Source organism: Pteropus medius, unplaced genomic scaffold, assembly GCF_902729225.1.
Source record: "Pteropus medius unplaced genomic scaffold, Ma_sr-lr_union100, whole genome shotgun sequence".
In the NCBI taxonomy this organism is placed as follows: Eukaryota; Metazoa; Chordata; class Mammalia; order Chiroptera; family Pteropodidae; genus Pteropus; species Pteropus medius.
The window spans coordinates 26,764,873-26,790,912 of NW_024349802.1; the positions used below are offsets into that span (position 1 = coordinate 26,764,873).

The 26,040-nt window shown below is 36.4% G+C and overlaps 2 protein-coding genes across 10 annotated transcripts in view; one reads left to right on the forward strand and one right to left on the reverse strand.

Moving 5' to 3' along the window:
- Positions 1-32: 32 nt before the first annotated feature.
- Positions 33-26,028, forward strand: NKIRAS1 (NFKB inhibitor interacting Ras like 1). 9 transcript variants are annotated; one of them, XM_039836757.1, is made up of 8 exons: positions 34-194; positions 872-937; positions 4,036-4,146; positions 6,745-6,810; positions 10,797-11,041; positions 20,229-20,336; positions 24,536-24,613; positions 24,758-26,028. In XM_039836757.1, the coding sequence occupies exons 3-8, from the start codon at positions 4,053-4,055 to the stop codon at positions 24,794-24,796; spliced, it is 630 nt and encodes a 209-aa protein (XP_039692691.1). In that variant the 5' UTR covers positions 34-194; positions 872-937; positions 4,036-4,052; the 3' UTR covers positions 24,797-26,028. The 9 variants fall into 9 exon arrangements, 8 of the variants coding, with proteins under 8 accessions (XP_039692687.1, XP_039692688.1, XP_039692690.1 ...); XR_005647363.1 differs by having other exon boundaries at positions 35-194; positions 20,229-20,313; XM_039836753.1 differs by having other exon boundaries at positions 33-194; positions 24,536-26,028.
- Positions 22,196-26,040, reverse strand: part of LOC120581656 (ubiquitin-conjugating enzyme E2 E1) — a 64,108-nt gene continuing 60,263 nt past the window's right edge. The window contains exons 5-6 of the mRNA XM_039836762.1: positions 23,879-24,026; positions 22,196-22,958 (exon numbers count right to left, since the gene is read on the reverse strand). Of these exons, the coding sequence (XP_039692696.1) occupies positions 22,861-22,958; positions 23,879-24,026 (246 nt within the window). The 3' untranslated portion in view covers positions 22,196-22,860. The remainder of the gene's footprint in view (positions 22,959-23,878; positions 24,027-26,040) is intronic.

Genomic DNA, 26,040 nt, shown 5'->3' on the forward strand with positions numbered 1-26,040 from the left:
ATTGGACGCAGCTTTCCCTATTGTCCCGCCCCCTGCTCTTCCTGGCGGCAGTAGGTAGCGAGGCCTCCGCGGCTACTGTCCAAGACAGTCCCGCTGCCGGGCGAGGGAAGTTGGAGGCGGTGCTCCAGGGGCTGAAACCCGTCGTGGAGCTAGCTGCGCAGCCAGTGTGCCGCTGTCTTCTGCCGAGTGTACAGGTCTGTGTAATGAGGTTTATGGGTCGGCTTCACGCACTGCAGGCTCCTCACTTGAGGTGTCGCTGCGGGGAACGCTGTCCTCTTTCTCCCCCGGGATGGATGCAGTAATCTGGAGACCCGAGGCGGTTCTGACAAACCCCTGCGACGCTGCCGCCAAATAAAACGTTAGTGGTGCAGGGGCTACGGGAGTCGGGGCCTTCGCACTGTATCTCCCTCTCTCTCTCTCCCGGGCCCCCGGATCAATTCTGGTTTTAGCTCTGGTGGGCCCAGCTCCAAGCGATTTTTCCCTAAAAAGGATCCGGGGGTAGGGGTAGCGTGGGCGGCTCCGTGCCTTTCCTGCGCACGGATTTGGTTCAAGTATTGCTACGTTAGAACCACAGTTTTTTAGGAAAGCGAAATATTTATTTGCCAAGACCTGGTTGGCAGTTGCGAGTGTTTGGGAAGAAATGCCGAGAAAATGCTGGCATTTTGTGTTGTGTTCTTTATTGAAAAATGGTTTACTAGCTTTTTTGGGTCTCCAGAATATTTTCATTTTCGGTAGTCGTGGGGTTTAATTCTACACATTCTAAGTTTAAGTGTGGCCAAGGTTTAAGAGAATCATATTGACCTTCTAAATCATTAGCGGTCTTGGTTATTCCCCACGCCCCCCAACAAAGTGCCTAATATGTGTCCCGCAGTGTCCCAGTTGCTGGGGATGCAGCGGAACTAGCTTTCTTGGAAACGGGCAGTCAACGTAAGTTAAGGTGTGTATTATGTTGGGACAAACGTTAAAGGGGAGGGCATTGATGGGCAGTGTTGGGGTCGGGGTGGAAATTTTGGATGGAATGTTCAGGTTAAGTCTTGAAAAGTAGCATTTGAGAAAAGACCTGAAGGATGTGAGCGGTGGAGATGGGGGACTGATTTCAGTCAGAGGGATAAATGGCAAGGCTGGAGTATGCCTAGATTAACACAGGAACAGGAGGCAATGTGGCTGGAATCAACCATAGGGCAAACTAGCAGATGACATGAGAGCATTTCAAACTCTTGAAACCTAGATTTACATCAGAGACTTGGCCACCCCCAGAATCTATTTGTGTGAGTCAGTGCCAATTCAGTGTACTGCAGATGACTTCCTTTTTTTTTTTTTTTTTTGGAAGAAAATGGTGCATATTTATTGTGTTTGGGAATTATGAAATATTACAATCTTATAGAACTGAGCTTTTAGTAGTTTTTGTTTGTAAATCTGAGTATAAGTGTAACAACCACTTCTTTTTATGTGAGTCGCCAACATCGTTATATACAGAAAATATTTTTGTGTGTGGATTGTTATTCACTCAATATCTTACATTAGATATTAAGTTTTTAAAGAATTAATACTTTTCATTGATAGTAGCAAGTCACTAATCTTCAGCTTTATGTAGTATTGTTTTCCAGTTGAAGATAACTAAGTACCTAGAATGTTTCAGCTGTGCTTTGATTAATCACTTAACCTTTTATCTTTGTTTTCTTTTTCATGTTGTAAAATATTTAACGTGATCTATTCTGTCTTATATCTTTCCTTGTTTTTCTTTCCTAAAAAACCTTAAAGTCCTTACCTTGCGTTTGAGTTACCTCTATTCAGTTATTTTTACTGTTTGCTCTTGATGTCGAGATTTCTCTGATATGTTGAAGAAACTCTCTCCCAATTTATTCATTTATACATATTCAAAAAATAATACATATTTTTAACAAACTTTCTCTACTAATCCTAATATCAGTGAGTGAGCAACATACAATTTAAAGCAGATATATCAAGATCATTTCCAAAGACACTTTGAAGTATTTGATTTCTGAATTTCTCAGGATTCTGTTGGTTTCAGTAATTTCCCAGTTTGCTGCCCTCCTCAACACTCATATTTGCCTCCCTTTAACAAAGGGTCAGTTGCTGTAATTAATGTATTTTTCTTATAAATGCCTGCTTCACTCAACTACAGTATGTACCTGCTCTTTTAAAGCACTTGAGGTTTTTTGAAGATTGGTATAATGTGTGGTAAAGGGACTTTTTATTATTATTATTATTATTATTATTATTATTATTATTATTAAACAAGAAGGAAAGAGGAGCTAAGCATTGGTATTTTGAAATTCTGCTGTGGCCAAGACATTTTCAGAGGATGGGAAATACTAGAAAATAACAATAGAAAAATCAGAATTTATATCCCAGTTGCAACCTTATCTGACAACAGAATCGTTTTGTGCTGCCATCATTTTTTCTTATTCTCTGGAAGATTTCTTTAGGTGGCAGCTTCCTTTAAATTTTAACTATTATCATGAAAAACCCTTTGAAAGAAAGATTCAGTGTTATAACTTATAGGAGACCCACAATATGCAGAAGAGAGTGGAATCCTATGATAAATGAGATGACATTAAATCAATCATAAATTCAGAGGTATGTATAGAAAACCTTTTAAAATGGGCCACAGCTGCTGACGCAAGAGATAGCACACCATAGGTGATCAATGTTACACAAAGCTCTGCTCTTATAAATACTGAGAATTTTCCCACTGTAGTTATGTTGAAAGTATAAAGAAAATAAAGTGATGATTATTTCTCTGCTGATAAAATGTGTACTGCTCTGTAAATGAGTGCTATATTATTACTGTGCAACAATAATAGTAGCATTAAAAATGTTACTGTCAGCAGATTAGTGTTGCAGATGATTTGGTTCATAAAAAATCATTTGCTACTTGATGTTTTTTTGTGTTAAAAAAAATCAATAGGATGTACAACACACATGCATACACGGAAAGACTCCCAGCATCCCTTTAATCTGAATGCTTATTTGAACTTTCTTGTAGTTGTGTTTTGATTTCAAATTATTCTAGTATCCCTTTTACACATATTCTATCCTTCTAGGTAAGGAGAGAATTGGGAAATAAAAAGGTGGTGGGAGATGGCAAAGGCAATGTGGACATTTAAATTCTCCTTCAAATTATTCTATTGTGAGCCTTTTTCCCTTTCTGCCTTGGCTTTTAGTAACTGCCTTCTGGAAAATAAAAGCTTTGAGGATAATAAAAGAAAATGTTATCTGATCTTGCTCTTCCTCGGATATATTAGGAAGCTAGGAGAGATGAGTTTACTTTTTCTTTCTGAAGTGCCTGAGCAGTTTTTCTAGCATTAAGAAGGATGACTCAAAAAGAACTATTTCTCAAGATTTTGGTAACCCGTATGGCTACCAAAATCCTGAGAAGAGACTGACAGTAGCATTAATAGCATTAATGTTTCTCTTAAAAAATCAGGTTCATTCTCCATCCAAAATTTTTATCTTCAGGCTTTCTTAAATTTTTACTTAAATGTTATTTTTCCAGGTAAATATTGATGAGCAGGCAGCCTCTTTTTTTTTTTTTTTGAATTTTTATAAAAATTTATTTGAGCCAAACAGAAGATATGTCTGGAAACAAGATCTCAACAGACGGAGAAAAATACTTCTGGCAGTCTCTTTCAAGAGTTGGTTTTACATAGGATTCAGTTTGAATTCCTATAGATTTAATTGGTATTGAAATAGTCTTCGTATAAAATGTTTATTTTTGAAAACAAACGTGTATCCATATCGATTCATGTATTCTTATGTTTGTCTACATTACCTTGCAAAAATGTATAAGAAACTGGTAGCACTGATTGCTCTAAGGGAGCAAATGGGGTTTGGAAGGTATACGTTATTCTATATATCCTTTTTTACACTTGCAATTCTATACGTTATTTTATATATCCTTTTTTTATACTTGCAATTCCCCCTGTGTTTGTACTTATTAAATTTAAACGTAGAAAGGAAAAAGGAAAGGTTGATTTCAACAGTTTTAAAGATCTCCTATTCTCTTTACAGTGATATCTTGAGAGAAGATGGGAAAGGGCTGCAAAGTTGTGGTTTGTGGCTTCTTATCTGTGGGGAAAACAGCAATTTTGGAGCAGCTTCTTTATGGGAATCATACTGTTGGTAAGATGACTTTTCTCTAGTTTCTCTTTAGGTTCTGGGAACTCTTAGGGGCCTTTTGTTGGTCATGCTAACCTAAAGATGGGTGACGGTACACCAAAGTGAGGTTTAATCCAGAGACACCAAAAGGATCATAGAAGTCAACAGAATGGGAGAGGAAAAAATAGAAAAAAAATCTTTAATAATATTGAAGTTTAAGAGTGTTTGCTGTAAGTTTTTGGAAAGAAAACTCTGTGTGTGTGTGTGTGTGTGTGTGTGTGCTTTCTACATGTGTGGTTTCCTATGATTTACATAATGAAGAGTGGTCTTGGAGTCATAGAATCACTGACTTAAGAGTAACACTGGGGGTGGTTCCATAGAGTAGTGGTGAGCACGTCTGCTTTACATGCAGGAGGTCCTGGGTTTGAGCCCCAGCAGAGCCATGGCCCCTACCCTGGGTGTGCCAGGCCCCAGGTGCACCAAATAAAAAAATTTTTTAAAAAATTGCATTAAAAAAAAAAAAAGTAACACTGAATGATCCTTCATTCTTATTTCAAACATGACTTCCCAATACTGCTGTGTAAGGTTTGTTTTAAAAATGGGAGATATAGCTCTTTGCTATAGTATGACCCAATTTTGTGAATTGGATTATCTCATTCATTTAGTCATTCACTGGGTTAAATCATTACTAAATACTTCCTATATGAATCCAGGCTGTGATGAGGCTTCATGAGAATTCAGAGGTGAAGAAGACACGTTTGGCTTTAAGGAGTTCATGGTTTAGTAAGGAAGACAGACATTACAAGTTAGAATGCAGTGATGTTTTTGTTAGAGAAGAAGGTAGATTCATAGATCTTCGAAGTATTTGTCTCTGGCAAGTAGCTTAGAGCACATTTCTATTTTACTTGTATTAACTGTTTTGATGAGCTCTGCTTCTCTTCTACCTTCCCAAAATAATATTTAACAATTTTGGTTAAATCCATATTTAGTTTTTATTATGGTGCCCGTGCCAGCAGTTCTCAAACTTTTTGGTTTCTGAATACCTCCTGTCATAAAATGTTGCACTATTGGTTCTTAAATTTTTACCTCCGAATTGTAATTTATGCCTGTGCAAAAAAAAAAAAAAAATTATGCCCAGCAGAGAATCCCTTTATCCTCTTAAAAAGCCACAGACAACTTTTGTTTATATAATAAAGGCTATATCTTTTGAAATTTTTCCTGTAGTAGAAATTAAAACTGAAAAATTCAAAAAATACTTATTAAAATAATGACAGTAAACTTAACACATGCTAAGATAACGTGTTTTATGAAAAAAATACATTTTCAAAAAAATTAGGAGAGCATTGATTTACATTTTTGAAAATCTGATGTCTAGGTTGACAGAAAGTAGCTGGAATACCATATTTACTATATTATGTTGTTTTACTTGAAATAAATGAAGAAAATCTGACCTTATGCAGATATGTAGTTGGAAAAGGTAGGAGTATTTAAGACTTTCTAGATAATTGTGGATGTTCTTTGGTATTTCACAAAAAGCCAACATGTGATGATTATTTAAAGGTTATTGCAATGTGGAATCTGAAACTACGTAAGTGAACTTTTCCTATTCTATTATGTTAAATTCTCATTGATCTGTCTTGCACTTTAAATGGGTTTTTTTACCCAACCATGGCTTTTTCACATCATTAACTGGTCATTTGGAAAATACTGGTTCCCTGAGATTAGCAGATCTTCCAAATAACGTTAATGTCATCACCAATCTCATCAGTGTGGAGAAGCTATCAAATTCATGGTGATGGATACAATTCTAATTTCTGCTTGAGAGCTCAAATTTTATCATTGACAACAAACACTGCTAGTTATTTTCCTTGAAATGATAGTCTCCCTTTATTCATTTTTGAGAAAATGTCTGTCAAATATCCTGACTAACCATGATTTTTCTATCATTTCTTCTTTTTTAAAAAGTGTCTAGTTCAGTTTGCAACTCAAACACAAGAGCTTTTCCTCTAGACAATTACCGTAATTCATTTTACGGAAATAATATATGCATACTTCCCATTAATCACATGGAGTATTAAAAAATACAAATATATACTCAAGATTGAGATTTAATAAAATTAGTAATTTTTACTGCTTCATGAAGGACATTCTTAAGTGAATAGCCTCAAACTGGAAACAGCCCAAGTTTTTGTCAAGATAGAAGAGGTAAATAAATTGAGGTATATTTATACAATAGAATACTGTAAAGCAATGATGAGGAAGTGAAACTGGCTTTTTATTTTTTTAACTGCAAGTAAGAGGTGGTGAAGAATACAACTGCTAATACCATTGATGCCACTGCCTTGATTTGTATTAAGGCACCAGTAGTTTTACCCACCATTGCTTTTGCACTGCCAGTGCAAGTGTCAACATAATGAAAAAGGCAGATGTGTTATTATGAAAATAGTTTTGCCCACATGGATTCCCTGAAAGGAGACCTCAAGGGATCTTTAGACCACACTTCGAGAGCTACTGGTGCATATAAATATTCTCAACTGAGCAGCGGTGTGCAGTATGACTGTTTCTTTTCTTTCTTTTTGTTTTTATGGAGGCTAATATTTGCTTTATTTGTCATTTCTTTAGCATTGTTTATACTTTTAGTTAATCCTTCCAAGATGTCCAGATGTTTCTCAATTTTCCAGGTCAACTCTATCAGGTAATTTTTTTCCCCTTGGAGATAGCCTTCCAGTAGCTAACATCCTAGGCCTGTTGCACAACTCTCACCATGGAACTTCCCTTTACCTTTCTTTCCTCCTGGATTTGATTTCTGTTTCCTAGATCTCTTGTCATCTTCTTTTGGTTTACACCCTTTTTTTGGTGGAGCACATCTCCAGTAATTTTTTTATGTTGAAAAGGTTGTACAGTAGAATGGAGGGTTGGGTGATGACAGACCTCAAAATGCCTTCTATGCCTGGCACATAGTAGTAATCTTGGGGCTTCTGAATAGAGCTATTTACTGTTGCTCTTGTGATTCTCTTTACTCCTGTGTTGGGTGCTGCTTTCTGGATCTGGAATCTTCCTCTTTCTATGATTACATGCTAATTTTGGAGAGCCCCCTCAAATAGGTTCCTGAAAAAATGAACGTGATACATTTTTTGAGGCTTCGCATGCTTGAAAATGTCTTTATTTTACACTCACAATTGAATTATAATTTCGATGGGTAGAGAATTCCAGGTTGAAAATAATTTCCTTTCAGAATTGTGAAGGCATTCTCCATTTTTATCTATTCTCCTTTTATTATAAAATGCATCATACACATAGCAAAGTACATAAAACACATATATGGTTTAATGAATAATTATAAAACCGACCTTTGCATAATCTCCACGCAGGTGAAAAAGTAGAACATCGAAGGCACTCTAGTAGCTTCCCATGTTTCCCTCTCCAGTGACAACCTAGCTCTTCCCTTGGCTTTTGGTTAGTCATTCTCTTGATAGTTTTGCCACATTGCTAAATAATAGTTTATTTTTGCCTGTTGTTGACTTATATAAATGGACTCATGTTGTATAAATTCTTCACTTTCTGGCTTCTTTTCTTTATTTGTAAGATTCTTTCATATTGTTCTAGTTAGCTGTGATTTAATTTTCATTGCCTTTTCATGTGAATACACCTCAATTTATTTATCTCTTCTAACTTGATGAACATTGAGCTGTTTCTAGTTTGGGGCTATTAGGAATAATGCTGCTATGAACAGTCTTGTACATGTATCCCAGCTATTATGTGGACAAGTTCTGGGATATATATCTAGAAGTGAAATTGCTGGTTCATAGAGTATGTATATCTTCAATTTTACCAGATTCTATTATCTTCTTGCTTCTACTGTTGCTTTTGAGAAGCAGAGAGCCATTGATATTCTTGATGCTTTGGATGTAAAACCTTTTGTAGCTTCTCTTTCTTGTCCCCAGTGTTCTGAAATTTCACAGTGATGTATCATGGAATTAGTCTGTTTTCATCCACGGTACTGGGCACTTGGTGGGCCCTTTCAATATGGAAATGCATATTCTTCAGTTCTGAATTATTTTGTTGATGCTTTCCTTCCTCTGTATTCTCTTCTCTCTTTCTGGATGCTGGACCTTCTGGGCTAGTTATCTAATTTTTTTTCCTCCTGTTTTTCATTTTTCAATATTTTGTTCCCACTTTCTGAGAGTTTTCCTTATCTTTACTTTCCAGCCCTTCTATTGAGGTTTCATTTCTTAGTATACTACTCTTATTTCATGGATTCATTATCCTATATCTTTGAGTAAAATATTGGGTGGTTTTTTCTTTTTCTTTTTTTTCCCTTAGGTACTCTTTTCTGATTTTTGGTCTCTCTTTTCCTCAGATATTTGGTAATCCTAGATTTTCTTGCTCCTACTTAAGAATGGAGAACTAAAAAGTTAATTGAAAGCCGTAAGCATATGGTTAAAATTTATGACATTGAGCTTCACTATATGGTGATCTGGATGGGGCATTTGTTGAGGAACCCTAGAAGTCATCATATTTAGGACTTTACCTTTTTCACTGGCCAGATTCCCTAGATTCTTTTGCCTAGAGGATAAAGACCTGGCTGCCAAAGTTTTGGGAGCAAAGGGAGCATGTCACTTAATTTCCCCTTATTTTCACTGTGGAATTCATACCCTTTATCCTCCAGTCTAAGCATCCTGTTTACCCTCTCCAAAAATTGTACCCTGAGTCTTCTGCTGGTACAGTGTAGGGGTAGTTGTCCAGCGTCTTGGAGTAGGAGAGATTTAGAGAGCCAATGGAAGAATCGTGACATAAGTTGATTTATACAGTAACAAAATCTCAAAAGGTCTAAGCTTAATGGGGGGAGGAGGGGAACTAGACTGGCTTTTGATAAAACATCTACCAAAAGTCTTGGTAGCTTTTTCTGTAAATATTTTTGTAATCAAAGGCCAGATAAGTTTGTGTCTTAATAGAGTAACTTTTAATTTCCTAATGGTAGCTTAATTTATCAAGGATGATACACATACTCAAACTTATGAATAATTGTCCCTTTCTAAACATTTAACACATTCTTTAATGTAAAGAATTATGCTGATGAAAGTAAATTTTTGATCTCATGATCCAGTGTTTATTGTTACATGATTATTCCTTTTAGTCTAATACTTTATGAAATTTTTTTTTAATACTTGTAGACATTTCTTGTAAGGTATCTGTAACATCATTCTGTAGTATTTAGGTTTAAGAAAACTATAGCAAGAGTTTTCAAAAACCTATAACATAGTATGTTTTATTGGTATAGGATGTTATCTATACGATTCAATACCTCTGGAGGTAGCTCATATTTAAATATGAATGTGATTACTGGGACAGCACAATACCTATCTTACATGCCTTTCCCAATACGCATTAAAATTCAAAGTGTTCATCTCCCCTTAATTCTCTTATCAACAAATGATTATTGAATACTGGCTGTGTACACAGAATGTTTCCTTTCTCTCAAGGAACTTATAGACTAGTTGAAGAGACAAACCTGTACAAATGGAGCAAAATAAAATACATCTTAAAACGATCACTCAGGCAAGAAGGGGCCTGAAATTGGGACAGTTATCCATTCATTCATTCATTCAGCAAACATTTACTAAGGACTTTCTATGTTTGTGAGTCAATTCGTTAGTCCTCAGAGCTATCAAGGTAGATTAGCCACAGTGCTGGCTCTCAAGGAGTTTAAACTCCAGCTTTAGAGGGGACCGATATGAAGGTTTAAGTATAAAATGGTATTATCTGTAGGAGCAGAAAGGAGGGAAAGGGATAATCAGGAGAGGATCCACAGCATTGACATTTGAGCAGAGCCCAGAAAGGTTACAAGGTGTTTACCAGGTGTAAACTGAACAATTGCAGTGGTTCAGGTGAAGATGACACACCAGTGAGAATGGAAAGAGCCAATGTATATTGGGCACATGTTTCTTCAGTAGAGTGTTTTATTTATGGTAACTTTCGCCCACACTTTCCTTGTTGAAATAGAACTCTAAAGACTGCCTGAGTGGATGGGGATCAAAAGAAATCAAGGAGGAACAGGTGTGGGAGGAAAAATAACAAGTTTTGTTAGTTTGAAGAACTTGCAGGACACATAAAAGTGCCCAATAGGCACTTGTGAATTAAAGCCTGGTGCTCAGGCCCACACTGGACATAGAAATTTTTGAGTCCCTTAAACAGATCCTGGAAATAGTGGAAGTTGTACAGGAAAAAAGCAGCAGATTTACCCCAGGTCCTGCCCTTGGGTCTGATGGGATGCTCTGTTGTTGAAGCTACTTTTAAAATCAGCCTTTACCTCTCCAGTTTAGGTATTAAGTTCTTTGACTCTTATTACAGTTACTTTTTAAAAATAATAGATCTCATTGCTAAATTTGTATTTCTACTTTTGTTTCTATACAGAAGAAATATTTTTAAAAAGCACTTTATTTACTACAACTACCTTTCATTTTAAAGAAGTTAGTAAATGGAAATATGATCCTTATATGTAATAAATAGAGAAGCTAGAAAGCCAACTTCTAAAGGATAAAAAAATACTCAACAATTGGTACCGAGTTATCCAAAAAGAGTAATTTTTAAAATTGAGGTATAATTAACATACTAGTTTCAGTGTAGAACCTAATGATTCTGTATATGTATATATAAGAATTTGTTTTTAATACCAGGAATGGAAGATTGTGAAACAATGGAAGATGTATATATGGCTTCAGTGGAAACTGATCGGGGAGTGAAGGAACAGTTACATCTTTATGACACCAGAGGCCTACAGGAAGGGGTGGAACTGCCAAAGCATTATTTTTCATTTGCCGATGGCTTTGTTCTTGTATACAGTGTGAATAATCTTGAATCCTTTCAAAGAGTGGAGCTACTGAAGAAAGAAATTGATAAGTTCAAAGACAAAAAAGAGGTAAGTGGGTATATTAAAAATGTCAACTATGAATTATAATACTATTTAAATTGTAGCATGGACTTTGGAGCATTTAAAATGTTTTTAAAGCATCACCATGTATTCATGGTATCTTTAATCTTCATTTTTTTCTTAGCCCAGGAAATAAAGGACTGACTGAGTTCAGTCAAGACCAGCACTTGACTTTCTGCCTTTGCTTGTTACCATGTATAAGTTGAATTTTAATGATTTCATATCTTAAGTACTACATAGTTTGTTTCATATTGTTTAGGATCACTGTTTCCTAAGGCTCTTTATTGTCTCCTGGGCTAAAGAGGATTCTTGTAGTCAGCCTTACAAAAAAAAATTTAATAATTATTGGGTACCACCCATTTACTACTTAAAAGTAAGATCCTTACCATGGTCTCAAGTCTTATATGACTTGGCTCACGCCTATCCTTTTCATCCTATCTTTATCATTCTATTCCCCTGTCACTGTACACCACTGGCATTGGTCTACTTTCTGTTTTTTCAACATGATAATTTTGTTCCCCTATTAGGTCCTTCTCAATTACTGTTTCCCCTGCCTGGAACTCTCTTACCACAGATCTTTTTCCAGATTTTCACATGGCTGACTCCTTATCATCCAGGAGTACATCACATAATGTACTGGTTAACAGCATTGGCTAGATATTTTTAACCTAGATATTTATATTTTATTTATTCTTATGATAAACTTTTTGTTTTGAGAGAATTGAAGATTCACATGCAATAAGTGAGATCCTTATCTAGTTTCGCCTGGTGCCAGCATCATGCAAAGCTATCGTACAACATCACAACCAAGATACTGACGTTTATACAGTCAAGATACAGAACATTTCCATCACTGCAAGGATCCCTCACATTACCATTTTATAGCCACACCCACTTCCCTCCCACTGCCACCCCGTCTTAATCCCTGACAAACACTAATCTGTTTTTCATTTCTAGATATGTTAACTCATTTCAAGAGTATTAATGTAAATGGAATGATACAGTATATATTTTTTCACTTAGTATAATTCCCTGGAAAGTCATCCAAGTTATTGCTGAATGGTATTCCATGGTATGTATGTACCAAAGTTTAACCATTTACCTGTTGAAGGACATCTGGGTTGTTATTTATTTTTATTATTTTGAATACTTATTTACTTTGTGAATAAATACCAATTTTCATAAGGTTCAATCTTAAAAACATGTAAAACAAATTGAATGCTCCCTTCCGACTGTTTTCCTTCTTTCTCATCTTAACAGATAAATGCTGTTACTTTGTGGAGTATCCTCCCGATTCTCCTCCCAGTCCACCACAAAGTTGAAAGTCTAGTTCAGTGAACACTCATATACTTGATACTTGAATCTTGGCTCAGCACCTCAACTTTTCTGCCTCAGTTTCCTTATCTGTAAAATGGGGATAATAATAGTATCTCCCTCATATGGTTTTTACAGGGATTTAAGAAGCACGTTCATTGAGCAAGTGTTTATTGTGCCTGGCATTGTTCTAGGCGAGGTGCAGGGAATATAACAGACAAAAAAACAGTCCCTGTTCCCATAAAGCTTCTATTTCGGGGATGAGTGGGGGAGAGCCAATGAACAGATATACATTATGAAGAGTGACGCTATGCAGAAAAGTAAAATAGTGAGGAATGAGGGTACTACTTCCTGTAGGGTGATCTGGAAAGGTCTCCCTGAGAGGTGACTTTTAGCAGAGATTTGAAGGAAGTGAGGGAGGGAGCTGATGTGTGGAGGAGGAGTACTCAAGGTGGAGGGACTAGGGACTCGGTGGTGCAGGGGTCTGGGGCAGGAGTTTGCTTGTCATGTTCAGGAACAGCAGTGAGGCCAGAGTAGTCTAGGAAGAGTGTGGAAGGAGATGAGGGCCACGCTTTGGATTGGAAGCCACTAGTTTTGAGCTGAGGAATGACATCATCTGACTGAGGTTACATTTATTTTCATGTTCGTTTTTAAAAAATTGAATAGGTAATGTTTACATATGGTTCAAAAATAAAAATGATATATAAAAAGTACTATAGTGAACTCTAATTCCCACCTCTGTCTTTACTCACTGAGTTCCTGTACCTCAGGTGCATTCTTTTTATATTTTCCCATTTTACTAGTTATGGGGCATCCTTCCAAATTTTCTTAATGTAAGTATACATAAGTAGGAATAACAAATATACTTTTTTTCTTATTTTTCTCTTTCTTACACCAAAGGTAGCATGTTGTTCTGCACCTTGTATCTTTCATGTAACATATTTTGGAGTCCTTTCCATATTAGTACTCAGATTCTTTTTTTTTTAACAATATTCATTGTGTGGATGTAGATGTATCATACTTATTCATCCAGTCCCAGACTGATGAACACTAGGGGTATTTCTAGTCATTTGCTATTATGAACTATATACAATGAATATTTATTTATATTGAGGTAACTGGTTAATAGCATTATATAAGTTGCAGGTATATAACACTATAGCATGCTCACCATCAAAAGTCTAGTTTCCATGCATCACCATGCATTTAACCCCCTTTACCCATTTCGCTCTCCCCTACCCCTCCCCTAGTTCCTCTGGTAACCACCAGTCCATTGTATCTATGAATTTGTTTTTGTTTTGTTTTTGTTTTATATTCCACATGAGTGAAATCATATGGTTTTTGTTATTTTCTGTCTAGCTTATTACACTTGATGTAATACTGTCACCTCAAGGTCTATCCATGTTGTCAAAAATGATAATATTTCATCTTTTTTAATGGCTGAGTAGTATTCCATAGTGTATATATGCCACATCTTCTTTATCCATTCATTCATCAATGGACTCTTAGGCTGTTTCCATATCTTAGCTATTGTAAATAATGCAGTAAACATCAGGGAGCATATATCTTTTCGAATTATGGTTTTTATATTCTTAGAATATACCCAGAAGAAGATTGCTAGATCATACGGCAGTTCTTAATTTTTTGAGAAACCTCCATACTCTCTTCCATAATGACTGCACCAGTTTACAATCCCACCAATAGTGTACAAAGATTCTCTTTTCTCCACATCGTAATACTTGTTACGTCTTTTTGATAACAGCCATTTTGATTTGCATTTCCCTATAATTAGTGATGTCAAACGTCTCTTCATGTGCCTATTGGCCATCTGTTTATCTTGAAAAAATGTCTATCAAGATCATCTGCCCATTTTTTAATCAGGTTGTTTTTTGTTGAGTTGTTTGAGTTCTTTATATATTTTGGATATTAACCCTTTTTCAGTAGTATCGTTTGCAAATATCTTCTTCATTTGGTTGGCTCCATTTTTATTGATGGTTTCCTTTGGTGTGAAGCTTTTTTAGTTTGATGTAGTCCTATTTGTTTATTTTTGCTTTTGTTTACCTTGCCATTGGATTCACATCCACAAAAACATCGCTAAGACTGATGTCCAGAAGCATAGCGCCTATGTTTTCTTTTCTCTATGTATTTTGTGGTTTCAGGTATTACATGCAAGTCTTTAATACATTTTGAGTTAATTTTTATGTATGGTATGAGATAATGGTCTAGTTTCATTCTTTTGCATGTGGCTGACCAGTTTTCCCAATACCATTTATTGAAGAGACTTTCCTTTCTCCATTGTATGTTCTTAGCTCCTTTGTTGTAAATTAGTTGTCCATATATGTGTGGGTTTATTTCTCGGCTTTCAATTATGTTTCATTGTTCAGTGTGTCTGTTTTTCTGCCAGTACTGTACTGTTTTAATTACTGTAGCTTTGTAATATAGTTTGAAATTGGGAAGTGTGATACCTCTAGCTTTGTTCTTTTTTTCTCAGTATTGTTTTGGCAATTCAGGTTCTTGTGTAGCTCCATACAAATTTTATGGGTTTTTTTTGTTTTATTTCTGTGGAAAAATGACACTGGGATTTTTGATAGGGATTACATTGAGTCTGTAATCAGATTGCTTTAGGTAATATAGAAGTTTTAACAATGTTAACTCTTCTAGCCCGTGAACACGCGATAATCTTTCCATTTCTTTGTGTCACCTTCACTTTCTTTCGACAATGTTTTGTAGTTTTTGCAGGAGATTAAAAGTTTTATCTAAAAAAACCCTTTTTTAGTATACGTGCTGCCGAAGCACTAAAAACACTTATATTTATATCTATTAGTTCTTAACAACTCTATGAGATTTCAAAATCAATTATTACCTAAGCTGTTTTCTTTAGAAATTTTGTAACAGATAGTATGAACTCATTTTTGTAAACCGAGGTAAAACAAAAATATATTTGTTAATAACTGAAAGACATGTCTATTTAATCAAACCTGCTTAATGTCAAATATTTTCCCAGATCACGTGATCCTGAAAAGGATTTGCATTAGTTTCTGTTATATTTCTTAATTTATATAACCACTTAATTCCTTTAAGCCAGTCAAATATTACAAACTAGTAATACCATCAATAGGCAGAAAACACTATACCATATATAAAAGAGACAAACATAGATGCCACAGACAGATCAAAACATAAATAGAATTACTAATAATTGTAGGGAATACCCAAGATTTTTAATTTGTCCTTGGCAATTTTTAAGTATGCTGGGGTGGGGGCGGGAGTAGGAGTGGAGGTCGGGTATGGGAGACTTAAGCAGCTTGTGTTTTTAAAAGTGCCACCTCTCCAGTTTTTTTCCCTCTAGTTTCCTCAGGCTCAGATAGTTACAGATTGTATTTGTATTTCTGATTTACCTAGTAGGAGGGCCTGGGGAAATCTTGAGAACTTTTTCTTAAAATTTCTATGAGATTGAAAAATCAGCTTCCACTTTTGCAGAATTTATGATCAGAATTATTAAATCCTTTAAAACCTGTTCAAATATACCAATTCTCATAATCTTTTATCATAACTTTCTAAAAATTTCCACCTTGTTGCAAAATCTCTTGATTTTCCTTTTTTTCCACTCTTACTCACCTAATGTTTGTATTAGCATCTGTAAGTCCTAAGAAGCTGAAACAGCAAATTCAAAAGGCTTAAAACTAGTTATAATTCTTTGTGTCTACCTTATCCCCGCCTTTAATGGGGCAGGGGCAATCCAAGACAAGGTGCTGGTCAGTTTCATTTCTGGTGAGAGTACTCCTTCCTGGCTTGTAGTTGGCCACCTTCTCTCCCTTTTTCTCTAAAGTGCCAGGCAGTTGTATTTCCAATGTCCCAATTTTTTTTTTTTCTTTTTTACAATATCTGCAAATATCTTAAGGTGAATAGGAAGTGGTCTGAGTGGACTTTGATTTTTGTTCTGATTTCCGTCCATCTTATTAAGGGAATCTTAATGGCTAGTTATTATACCAATATGAGGACTCTCTTAAAAATTTTTCAGTTTAGAAGTTTTCCAATTCAGGGTATCCATCACCTGGCCAGTGATGGTAAGATTTTAATAGCAACTCAAACCATAAGCGTTTTATGCTTAACTAAGGAAGCAAAAGGCTTCCATAAAGAGCGCAAAGGACGCAGCCCTCATGGATCCAACAGTTCATTAGCAGAGTTAGCCTAAAAAAGATGGGGAGCCCTGTCTTTCAGCAGCTCTTCCAAAATAGGGAATCATGTGCTTCTCCCCACTTTTGAACAGAATATGGTTTAAGATGAACTAAGCTTGGATCCACAGCCTATTCAGCTGCTCGCCAGATGCATATACATAATCCAGCTGGTGGAGATAATAGACCATCTCTGGAAGGAGCGGTATTAATAGAAAACAGGAATACGTAAACCAAGTTTTTCTCAGAGTCATGTTTGCCCCAAAACTAGTTTCGCAAATATTTCTCCTGTCAATCCAAGTTTAGAAAAGAAAAAAAAAAAAAGGATCTCTTAGCACTTCTAACTTCCACCAAACCCCTCAGACATCAGATGGGGTAAAATGCTTACCATCTCTGCCAACTGTGGTGAGATGTCCATTATCCCTTAGCTGCAGCAGTCCAGGGAGCTAGCAGTGTCCCAGCCAGGGAATTCTCTTGGCTGGCTCACCAAAATGGGGGGTGGGGTGGGTAAAAAAATATATATATCTTTTCATCTTCTAAGTTCTTCTAGAATCAAATTAACAGATTAATAAGAAAAAAATCAAATTTTTAATAGATGCATGTGGGGAATTCACATAAGCATGAGAATTCCAAAGACAGGCAGCATTGAGTATATATGACATTGTTGACAGAAGGTGGGGAATGGATCTTAAGATTTCAAAAGTGAGAATGGACTTTTCTTACACGTAGTTGAGAAAGAACAGAAAACACACATGGCGGGCAAATACTTGCTAGGCACACAAAAGCAATGGGACACGGGGTATCTAACTAATAGGCTCCTGCTCAGTCTTTGTCTAATGCTGGGGTGATTATGCCAAGGTTTCCTTCCTGAAGTACGTTTTTCTATCTGAATATCTTAGGAAAGGCGGGGAGGGGGCGGGGGGAATCAAGGGTTCTAAGTCTTGTTTCTTAATAACCAGTTTAAAATTAATATTCCAAAAGGCAAAACTTTTGGTCCCCTTCATCTTCAGTGTACAGATTTTTCATTCTTTCTTAAATTTTTACCTAGGTATTTTTTTGTTGTGATTGTAAATGGAATTCTCATTTCTCTAATAGTTGTTAGTGTATAGAAACATAACACATTTTTGTATATGGTTTTTGTATATGATTTTTACCCTGCAACTTTACTATATTATTTCTGTTTTGGTGGTCTTTAGGGTTTTCTGTATATACAATCATGCCATCCACAAATAGTTTTACTTTTTCCTTTCCAATTTGGTTGCCTCTTTTCTTGCCCAGTTGCTTCGGCTAGGACTTCCTACGATGAATAATCATATGTTTACTATTTTGTACATTTTAGGGTATAGTTGTAAGATCAAGCAGTTGAAATGGAGTTCTTGAGTCAAAGGGTAAATAATAATGTCAGATTACCTTAATGTCTGTTTCTCCAGTCTTGACAATAATGTGTGGTTAAACTTCTGGATTTTGTGAATCTTCTGGTTGCAAATGGAATTTTAGTAGTTTCATTTTCCTTAATATGAGGTTGAGTGTCATTATAAAATCACTTTGACTACTGTATTGACAATAGACAGTTGGAAGGTGAGAAGCAAGGAATTTAGCTAAAATGCTGTTCCCTTGGAGCACTTTAATATTTACCCAGTTGGAGAAGAGTTGAAGAGAAACCAGCAAAGGAGTCTAAGAAGTGGCCAGTGAGGTAGGAGAACAGATAAGGGTGTCCCGGAAGGCAAGGAGGAAGTAGGGCACTTTAAAGCGAAGGGTGAAGTGGCCAGCCTTTAGTAATGTGGAGGCCTAAACAGTTTTAATAAAACACTGATACAATGTCTGCTTGGACTGCATGTGAGAGAACTGAACACAAGAAACAGCTTCTGAAAGAGTTTTGAGTCAGAGGGTAAATATGTTGTCCCATAAAGGGAAACAGGACCAGGAGAAGGATTTATAAAGAGAGGGTTAATTTTGTTATTTAAATGAGAGATAACATTGTATGCTAATAGAATGATTCAACAGAGAAGTGAAAATTGGTGCAGGAGAGGGGATAATCGCTGGAGCGACGTCCCTGTCCAGGTTGAGGATGAGTTCTAGAGGACACCTACGGGTGGAAGATGGTAGGTAGCAGATGTATGATGGAAGCATGTGAAAGTTCTCTAATTGCTTGAGTTTTCTTCCTGAAATAGTATGGACATCACTTGAGATTAAGGTGGGAGAAGGAAGAGATGTTTAGAGGTTGGAGAAGAGGACCAAGGTAACGTCTAGGTACAGAGTAAATGGAGGAAATGTAATATATTTGCAGGAGAAAACCACCTTACTTGAGGCCAGGCATACATTCAGACCAGCCAAGTTTTTCTCTAGCCATGTTCAGTAAGTAGTGTAGGCACAGAGTCCAGTTAAATTTAACCAAGGTTGAGGGTTTACCAGGTGAATACAATGGTATAATGACAGCAAGGGAGTAAATTAAAATAATCTAAGCTGGGTGAAGAACTGAGGACATGAGGGGTTGAAGGACAGTGATAAAGGCAGTAGGTCCTTGTGGTATTTAGAATTGTAGTCGGGTATTAGGTGTGAACTAGGTAGGCAGAGGTCAGAGTGGGATCCCTGGAATTGAGATCACAGAGGGGAGCAGCTATAATGGCAAGAGCGGGGATATGTTCATGGGTGAGAATGGCTGAGGTCAGGAGGATGATCGGATCTGTGAAGTCAAAGAACTGAGACAAAGTTACTCGAAGGGTCATTCACATAGCTAGTGAAATCACTAGGAATTATGACAAAAGTAGTGTGGGGGTGACCAGGAGCCAGGTCTGTAATGAACAGCAACATCGGGTGGAAAGTGGGTAGTAGGTAGTAGCAGAGATTAATAGCAGCAGCCTCCAGATTTAGGGTTTTTAGGGAAGGACATTGTTGGAAGCAGCACTGAGGGACAAGGACACTTTACATTCTACTACTACCTGCCCTTGTACCAAGAGTACTGCAGGGCTGAGCCAGGTTTCAGGTAGGCAAGGTGACATTACATTCAAAGCAGCGATGGGGGGATATAGGGACATTCTGTTGAAATCTAGGGGCAAAGTGGAAGTTTCTGCAGTTGAGGAGGAGAGGGACATGGAGGTCAGACTAGGGGATATACGTGAAAATGAAAATCCGGGTGATGAAAAATGACAGTAGGGCCTGAAGGGAATTCGTGCTAAGAAATGGAGGAGTATGAGATTCGCCAGGAACAGCAGAGCTCGGGGCCTGCTCTTCCACCCTGCCAGGAAGGCATGGCTTTAACTGGAGCACAGGGAGCTCAATTTAGAGAGGATGTAGGGGTGCAGAACTCACAGCTCTGGGAGTCCTCTAGTATTCTGAAGTACATACAGCGAAACAGCAAACAGCAGGCACAGTGAAACTGAAATGCAGATCCATTTAAGTCAAAATAATCTGTATCCTAGATATTTTCTCCAAGGCTAGCTTCCACACATACCTGAATTGAGTAACTTCACCCATTGTTCATTTTAAATGTTTCATAGCAGCCAGTAGAGCATCTCCATTTTAAACAAAGATGCATTAAGGAGTGTCCTATACTATTTTATTATTCAGGTCACATCTAGGAATCAGTTTTGTTGAAGCAGTTAAATGGGACAACTTCCTTCATTTCTCCATTTTGCCCAGGAACTGATATCGGCAAAGTGTGATCTTTTTATCCATTTTTCTTTCAGGTAGCAATTGTCGTATTAGGAAACAAAATCGACCTTTCAGAGCAGAGACAAGTGGACGCTGAAGTGGCACAGCAATGGGCAAAAAGTGAGAAAGTGAGACTGTGGGAGGTAACGGTTACAGATCGGAAAACTCTGATTGAACCATTCACTCTATTAGCCAGCAAACTTTCCCAGCCCCCGAGTAAATCCAGCTTTCCTTTGCCTGGGAGGAAAAACAAAGGGAACTCTAGCTCTGAGAACTAAAACTCAGTGCCACAGTTGTTTGTTGAATAGTGACTGCCTTTAACTGTCTGTGAACATATTTAAAATAGGCCATTTGTAGCTGCTTTTGGTCCTTTGAAAATCCCCAAGGAAGTAATTTAATGCACTTTAGGATTTAATTAAATTATTTGGGCTGTATTACTATTGCCTGATATAAAATAATATATTTGCATTCTAGATGCTTGAAACTTGTCCCTGATATTTGCACGTTATTTATATTTGTGCCTATGAGTAGCGACCCGCCCCCTTAACCTGTTTCAGAAGCTATTATTCTGTATAACTTTATGCACTGTTAGCTCAAACATAACTTCATTTTTAAAAAATTCACCAGTCATCTAATGCCTAGGATTATAAAATGACATTTTTTTGTATGTCCAAACTGGATCACAAACAATTTGGGTACTAAATTTTATCTGGTGGAGATCCTGCTAAATTGAACAAAACCTATGATACCGCTTTGTTCACACTGTATGTGTAGCATGACTTGAGGTAGTAGGTGGTATAAATATGTTCAGACTGTTTCCTCCTTCTTTAAGAAAACTGGTAGACGTGTAAGGACAGGAAAGTTTCCATTTTCCACTTAGAATACTATACCTTTTGGAAAACTTTCTTGGATATAGAAATGTAGAATAAAATGTATCATAAAACTATTGAACTACAGGTAGTCTTCAAGTTAGATATCTGAGTTTGTGCTAAGGTTCTCTGAAGATTTTTGGCAAAATCTGAGCAATGGGGCTTATATTTAGCAAATTGACAATATTGTATCTAGTTTTAAAAGGAGGAAGCAAGCTTAGTGGTTTCAATGTGAAAGCAGTTAACTGATTTAAATGTAAAATAAAGAATAAGCTGTTCAGCAAAGAAATGTGAAAACATCTAGTAAATTTTAACATCTTAAATGGAATACTTTTAAGGCTATGTTCAGTGAATTTAAAGCTCAGTCCTGTGAATTCCAGCCAAGAACTAACTGCACGTTAAGAGATATAACACTTATAAATCAGTGCCGCTACCATATAATTCTTCAAAATTTCTCATCATTTTTTAGGTCAAAAATGATCACTCAGATATGACTGCCACTCCCTGCATTCTCTCTCGGGTACTATTTGGTCTTCTAGCTTTTTTTCTGTGTATTTTATATAGATGGATAAATACTTTTATAATTATTAAGTAACATACTAGATCATCCTGCAGTTTGCTTTTTTCCCCTACTAAACTTAGATCTGTCTTAGCATGCATATAGTTACCATGTTCCTTTTAAATGCTTAATGAATGTGTATGTACCTTGTCCTGTGCATCAGGGTGTTTCTCTGGCATAGATACAAAGAAATAGAATTGCTGCATTCTATAGATAGAAACACTTAGGTACTGCTCTAATGTGGCTGTACTAATTTATCCACAAGAGAACCCATTTCTCACATACTTGTCATCATAGCATCTGCAACTTAGAAATGCTTTTAAAAAGATGAGGTAGGGTACATCTTTGAAAGACCTTTTCCAAGGCACCTCAAAATCTATCCTGTAAGACTATCCTGTAAGACTGCTATAAATTAGAGTAACATACCAATCCTTATAGGTGCTTGATAAATGATACCAGTTCATTCAGTCTACAGTTACTACGTTGCTTTTAGGAGTAAAGATCTATCAAGTTTAAAAGAACCTGCAAATTACAAAAGCAAAAGAAAGTAAATGAACACAGCAACGCTGGCTGGTTTGTTTTAATATTGTTTATTAGCACAGTAACAAATGCAGACTTAAGTAGTCCACAACATATAACCAATTCAATGAGCAATTCCTATTCCACGCTTTACAGTTAACAGCTTAAGGTATTTTACTACAGGTTTTCACAAGTCCTGATTCAAATTTCTAATCTTTTCACAATAAAGTAGATTGACATATAAAATAAAACACATAACTATTCATTTCCTGATGTGTGTCCATTGACATGAGATGACAATCTCTAAAAACGTAAATATCCATGTTCTCTTCCAAGAAGGGCAAACAAGTTCTAATTTTTTATAAACAAAAATGTATGTACTCTTGAAGGACTTCACATAAATGGCCATGTGTGTAACCTGTACAAAATTAAGCTGTTTTAAATTTACAGACTACAAGCAACTGAACCCAAATGTCTATTCTTCGCTGTACTACATTTCAGCTAATGTTGCAGAACTAATGACAATTTTAAATGTTGCTATTACCAATTCTGTCTACTGTAGCAAGATACCTTAAGTTACAACAAAATCTTAAGAAATAAGACTGAATAATATCTGTTATAGAAATACCCTACTCTTTACCAACTCCCACCCTCCCCCACCCCTTCAAAATCATAAGCAGCTCTCTGTGACAAATAAGGTAAGAATTGTGAAAACCCAATTTATGTAGCGTATCTCTTGGTCCACTGTCTGGCCATTCTGTCATGTTCTGCTCTGTTGGTCATATACTGAGTGGCAATACTTCCCACCAAGGGATCGGCTGGAAGAAAAGAATGTAGATTACTTTGGAGAAAGGAAAAGGACATTTTAAGTTTTAGCAAATTAGTGACAGCTTATAGCTTAGGAAGAACTGTACCAAGTATTTGTGATCAAATCCATTTCTGATACACCACTCCACCATTCCAGGTACTTTAAAAAACATAGCAATGCAGGAGCGAAAATTCTTATCAAAATAGAATACTTTTAGGCTTTTAGTACTGGTCTGGCTTTATCTCCTTAGTTCATTCCATTCCTCGCCCAAACGCCACCCAGAGTTTTTTTTGTCGTTGTATGTTAGGGTAAATTCAATAAACTAGAATGTTCAAGGCTCCAGACTACAATGCACATCCAGCTGTGTTCACATGACCTTTCTCAGTGGCAGCAATGACACTGAACACCGGAAATCCTGCAGGCTGTTGCAGTGTAACACCGTTTACCTCTACACTGTTTACCCAGAAAGAGCCTGGACTCCAATTAAGTACAGCGTTTCTCTGAATCCTAAATAGAATCTTTTATATTTGGTTTATTTGGAGAAAAAAATTTTAATAAAGGAAATTGAACACCACCTCAGTAACCAGCTAGAGGGCAAGTGCATTGAGGTTAAACAGGCAAATGACTCAACATTTAGAAGTATGTGGTTTAAGAGAACCATATGAGAAATATGCAAGAGAGAGAATAATGGAAAATGTGAAAAACTATAGCAAACTGTAGTCTTCTGTTTGAACTTGTTCCTAGAATATATCAATGGTGAAGTTGCATATTCCAACTAGTAGATTGAACTTGATTAAAAATATCTTTGAAAAGCAATTACATTTGTCCTTTGAAAGCTGGTAGAAAAATGAAAGCTGTACCTTAGGTTTATGTGGAAAACAGATATTATTTGGATGAGGAAGAATAAAAGTGAGGAATCATTAACCTTACCAGGATTACAGTCTGTGAGAAGTGAGCAGATAGAAAGGAGGACCTTCGAAATGGTTAGTGCTGGGCTCCAATTATCTTTCAATATGTCCAAGCAAATAACTCCTTGACTGTTAATATTACAGTGATAGATTCTTGTCCGAAATGTAACCTAAAAAATAAGTGTTAAACAAAAAACATCAAATAATAAAGCTTTATACTATAAAAACTTTTAAAGAAATAGTTTTAAAAAATGTAAATAAAGTAACAGTTTAAAGATGGTAAGAGTTTAAGAGACTAATAAATTTCAGATTAAGAGATTAAAAAGTATATGTTGATACAATCTCAGGGACTGTCAATTTCATTTAAAAAGTAATATCCCTCAACAAATATTCAAAATTCAATATTTCTTGAATTCATCTTTAGCAATTTTAATGTTTTAAGTATTTTGCTAACATTTCCAAGTTTGAATAGCTAATTGTTTGCTGACCTCTTGTGTTAGCTGGTAGTACTACATGGCCTCAAAGTATGCTTTAGAAACAAAATCAGAGGTGCAATAGTGTGGGTACTTAAAATACAGTTAAACAAAATGCTTAGCAAACAATGATCACACCCCCAAAAAGCTGTAAAAAAAATTTGAAGATGAGATTTGTTTCTGTGCTGACCTTTAATTTACATCAGCTCCCACAGATATCCCGTCTACGTAAATCACAGAAATTCACTATAATGGAGTCTCCACAGGAGAGGAGCCAAAGATGGGTAAGGACCACAGCAATTGACAATAATAAACATAGGTCACAGAAGCCTGGGCGATTCTGTTTGGTCTAATTTTTGTTTGTCAAATACTCTGAATCATTCCAAAGTAAAAACCTATAACTTTACCACTTTTTTCTTTAATGACAGACTTTCAGTCACTTCTTGCTGTTGCAATTGTACATGTAATCTACCCCCACCCCCAAGAAGATGCTTTCCTTCTAACACTGTGAATGAGAATCATAGATTGATGACTGTTACAGGAGATAAGTGATTTCCCAAAGCCTAGAGTTGAGAATTTGAACAAGACCAAAAGATGACAAGGAGCAGAATCCAAGGCTTTGGTAGGAGACTCTGATTCTCTTACTGTCTTAGTGCATGGTTATTTTGACACCACTTTTTAACTGTTCAGAAACTTTTTGTTGAGTGGAAAGTAGGGGATTAATTCTGGGCTGCTATGTTACCGGACTGCTGTAGAGGAGTGCCCCCACCCCCATCCGCGGTTTCTTGATTTCAGTTACCTGTAGTCAAACTGCAGTCCAAAAATATTAAAGATTTCCAAAATGAACAATTCATGTTTTAAATCATGTGCTGTTCTGAGTAGCATGATGAAATCTTGCACAGTACCGCTTGGGATGTGAATCATCCCTTTGTCTAGCATATCCACACTATATATACCACCTTCCCATCTGGGTTATCAAATAGACTATCGAGGTATTGTACTGCTTGTGTTCAAAGTAACCCATATTTTACTCAGTAATGCCACATTCATATAACTTATTACAGCACACTGTTATAATCGATGTTTCGTTATTCTTGTTAATCTCTTATTATGCCTAATTTATAAACTTTATCATAGGTTACATGTACGTATAGGAAAAAACAGCACAGTTGACTCTTGAAAACAAGTTTGAACTGCATGGATCCACTTACAAATGGTTTTTTTTTTTTCAGTCAATATTTTCTCTTACCATTTTCTTAACATATTTTCTCTAGCTTAAGAATGCAGTATATAATACATGTAACATGCAAAATATGCGTTAACTATGTTATCACTAAGGGTTCCAGTGAACCATTAGTAAAGTTTGTGTGAGCCAAAAAAATTACATGTGGATTTTCAACTGCACAGGGGGGATTGGCACCCCAACTTCCACATTATTCAAGGTCAACTGTGTGTGTAGGCTTCGTTGCTATCTGTGGTTTTAGGCATCCACTGGGGGTCCTGGAACACATCTCCTGTGAGTAAGTGGGGACTACTGTAGCAGGATCAAACCAAGCACTTACTCCTAGAAAAGATCTCTGCCAAATGAGGGGACGTCAACCCAATAAAGTGTTGAATGTACATTCGAATGGTACTTAAGAGGTTCATTAAGGTATAATACAAATCTACTATGAATAAAAACTCATTTTTAAAAGCTTCAGTACTCTCTCAT

Excerpts from the sequence above, each read along its gene's own strand:
- NKIRAS1 (XM_039836753.1), top strand. The coding sequence starts at position 4,053 with ATGGGAAAGGGCTGCAAAGTTGTGGTTTGTGGCTTCTTATCTGTGGGG. Across the intron at positions 6,811-10,796 it reads CTCAATTTTCCAGGTCAACT|CAGGAATGGAAGATTGTGAA; the intron begins CTATCAGGTAAT and ends TGTTTTTAATAC. Across the intron at positions 11,042-20,228 it reads AGTTCAAAGACAAAAAAGAG|GTAGCAATTGTCGTATTAGG; the intron begins GTAAGTGGGTAT and ends TTTTTCTTTCAG.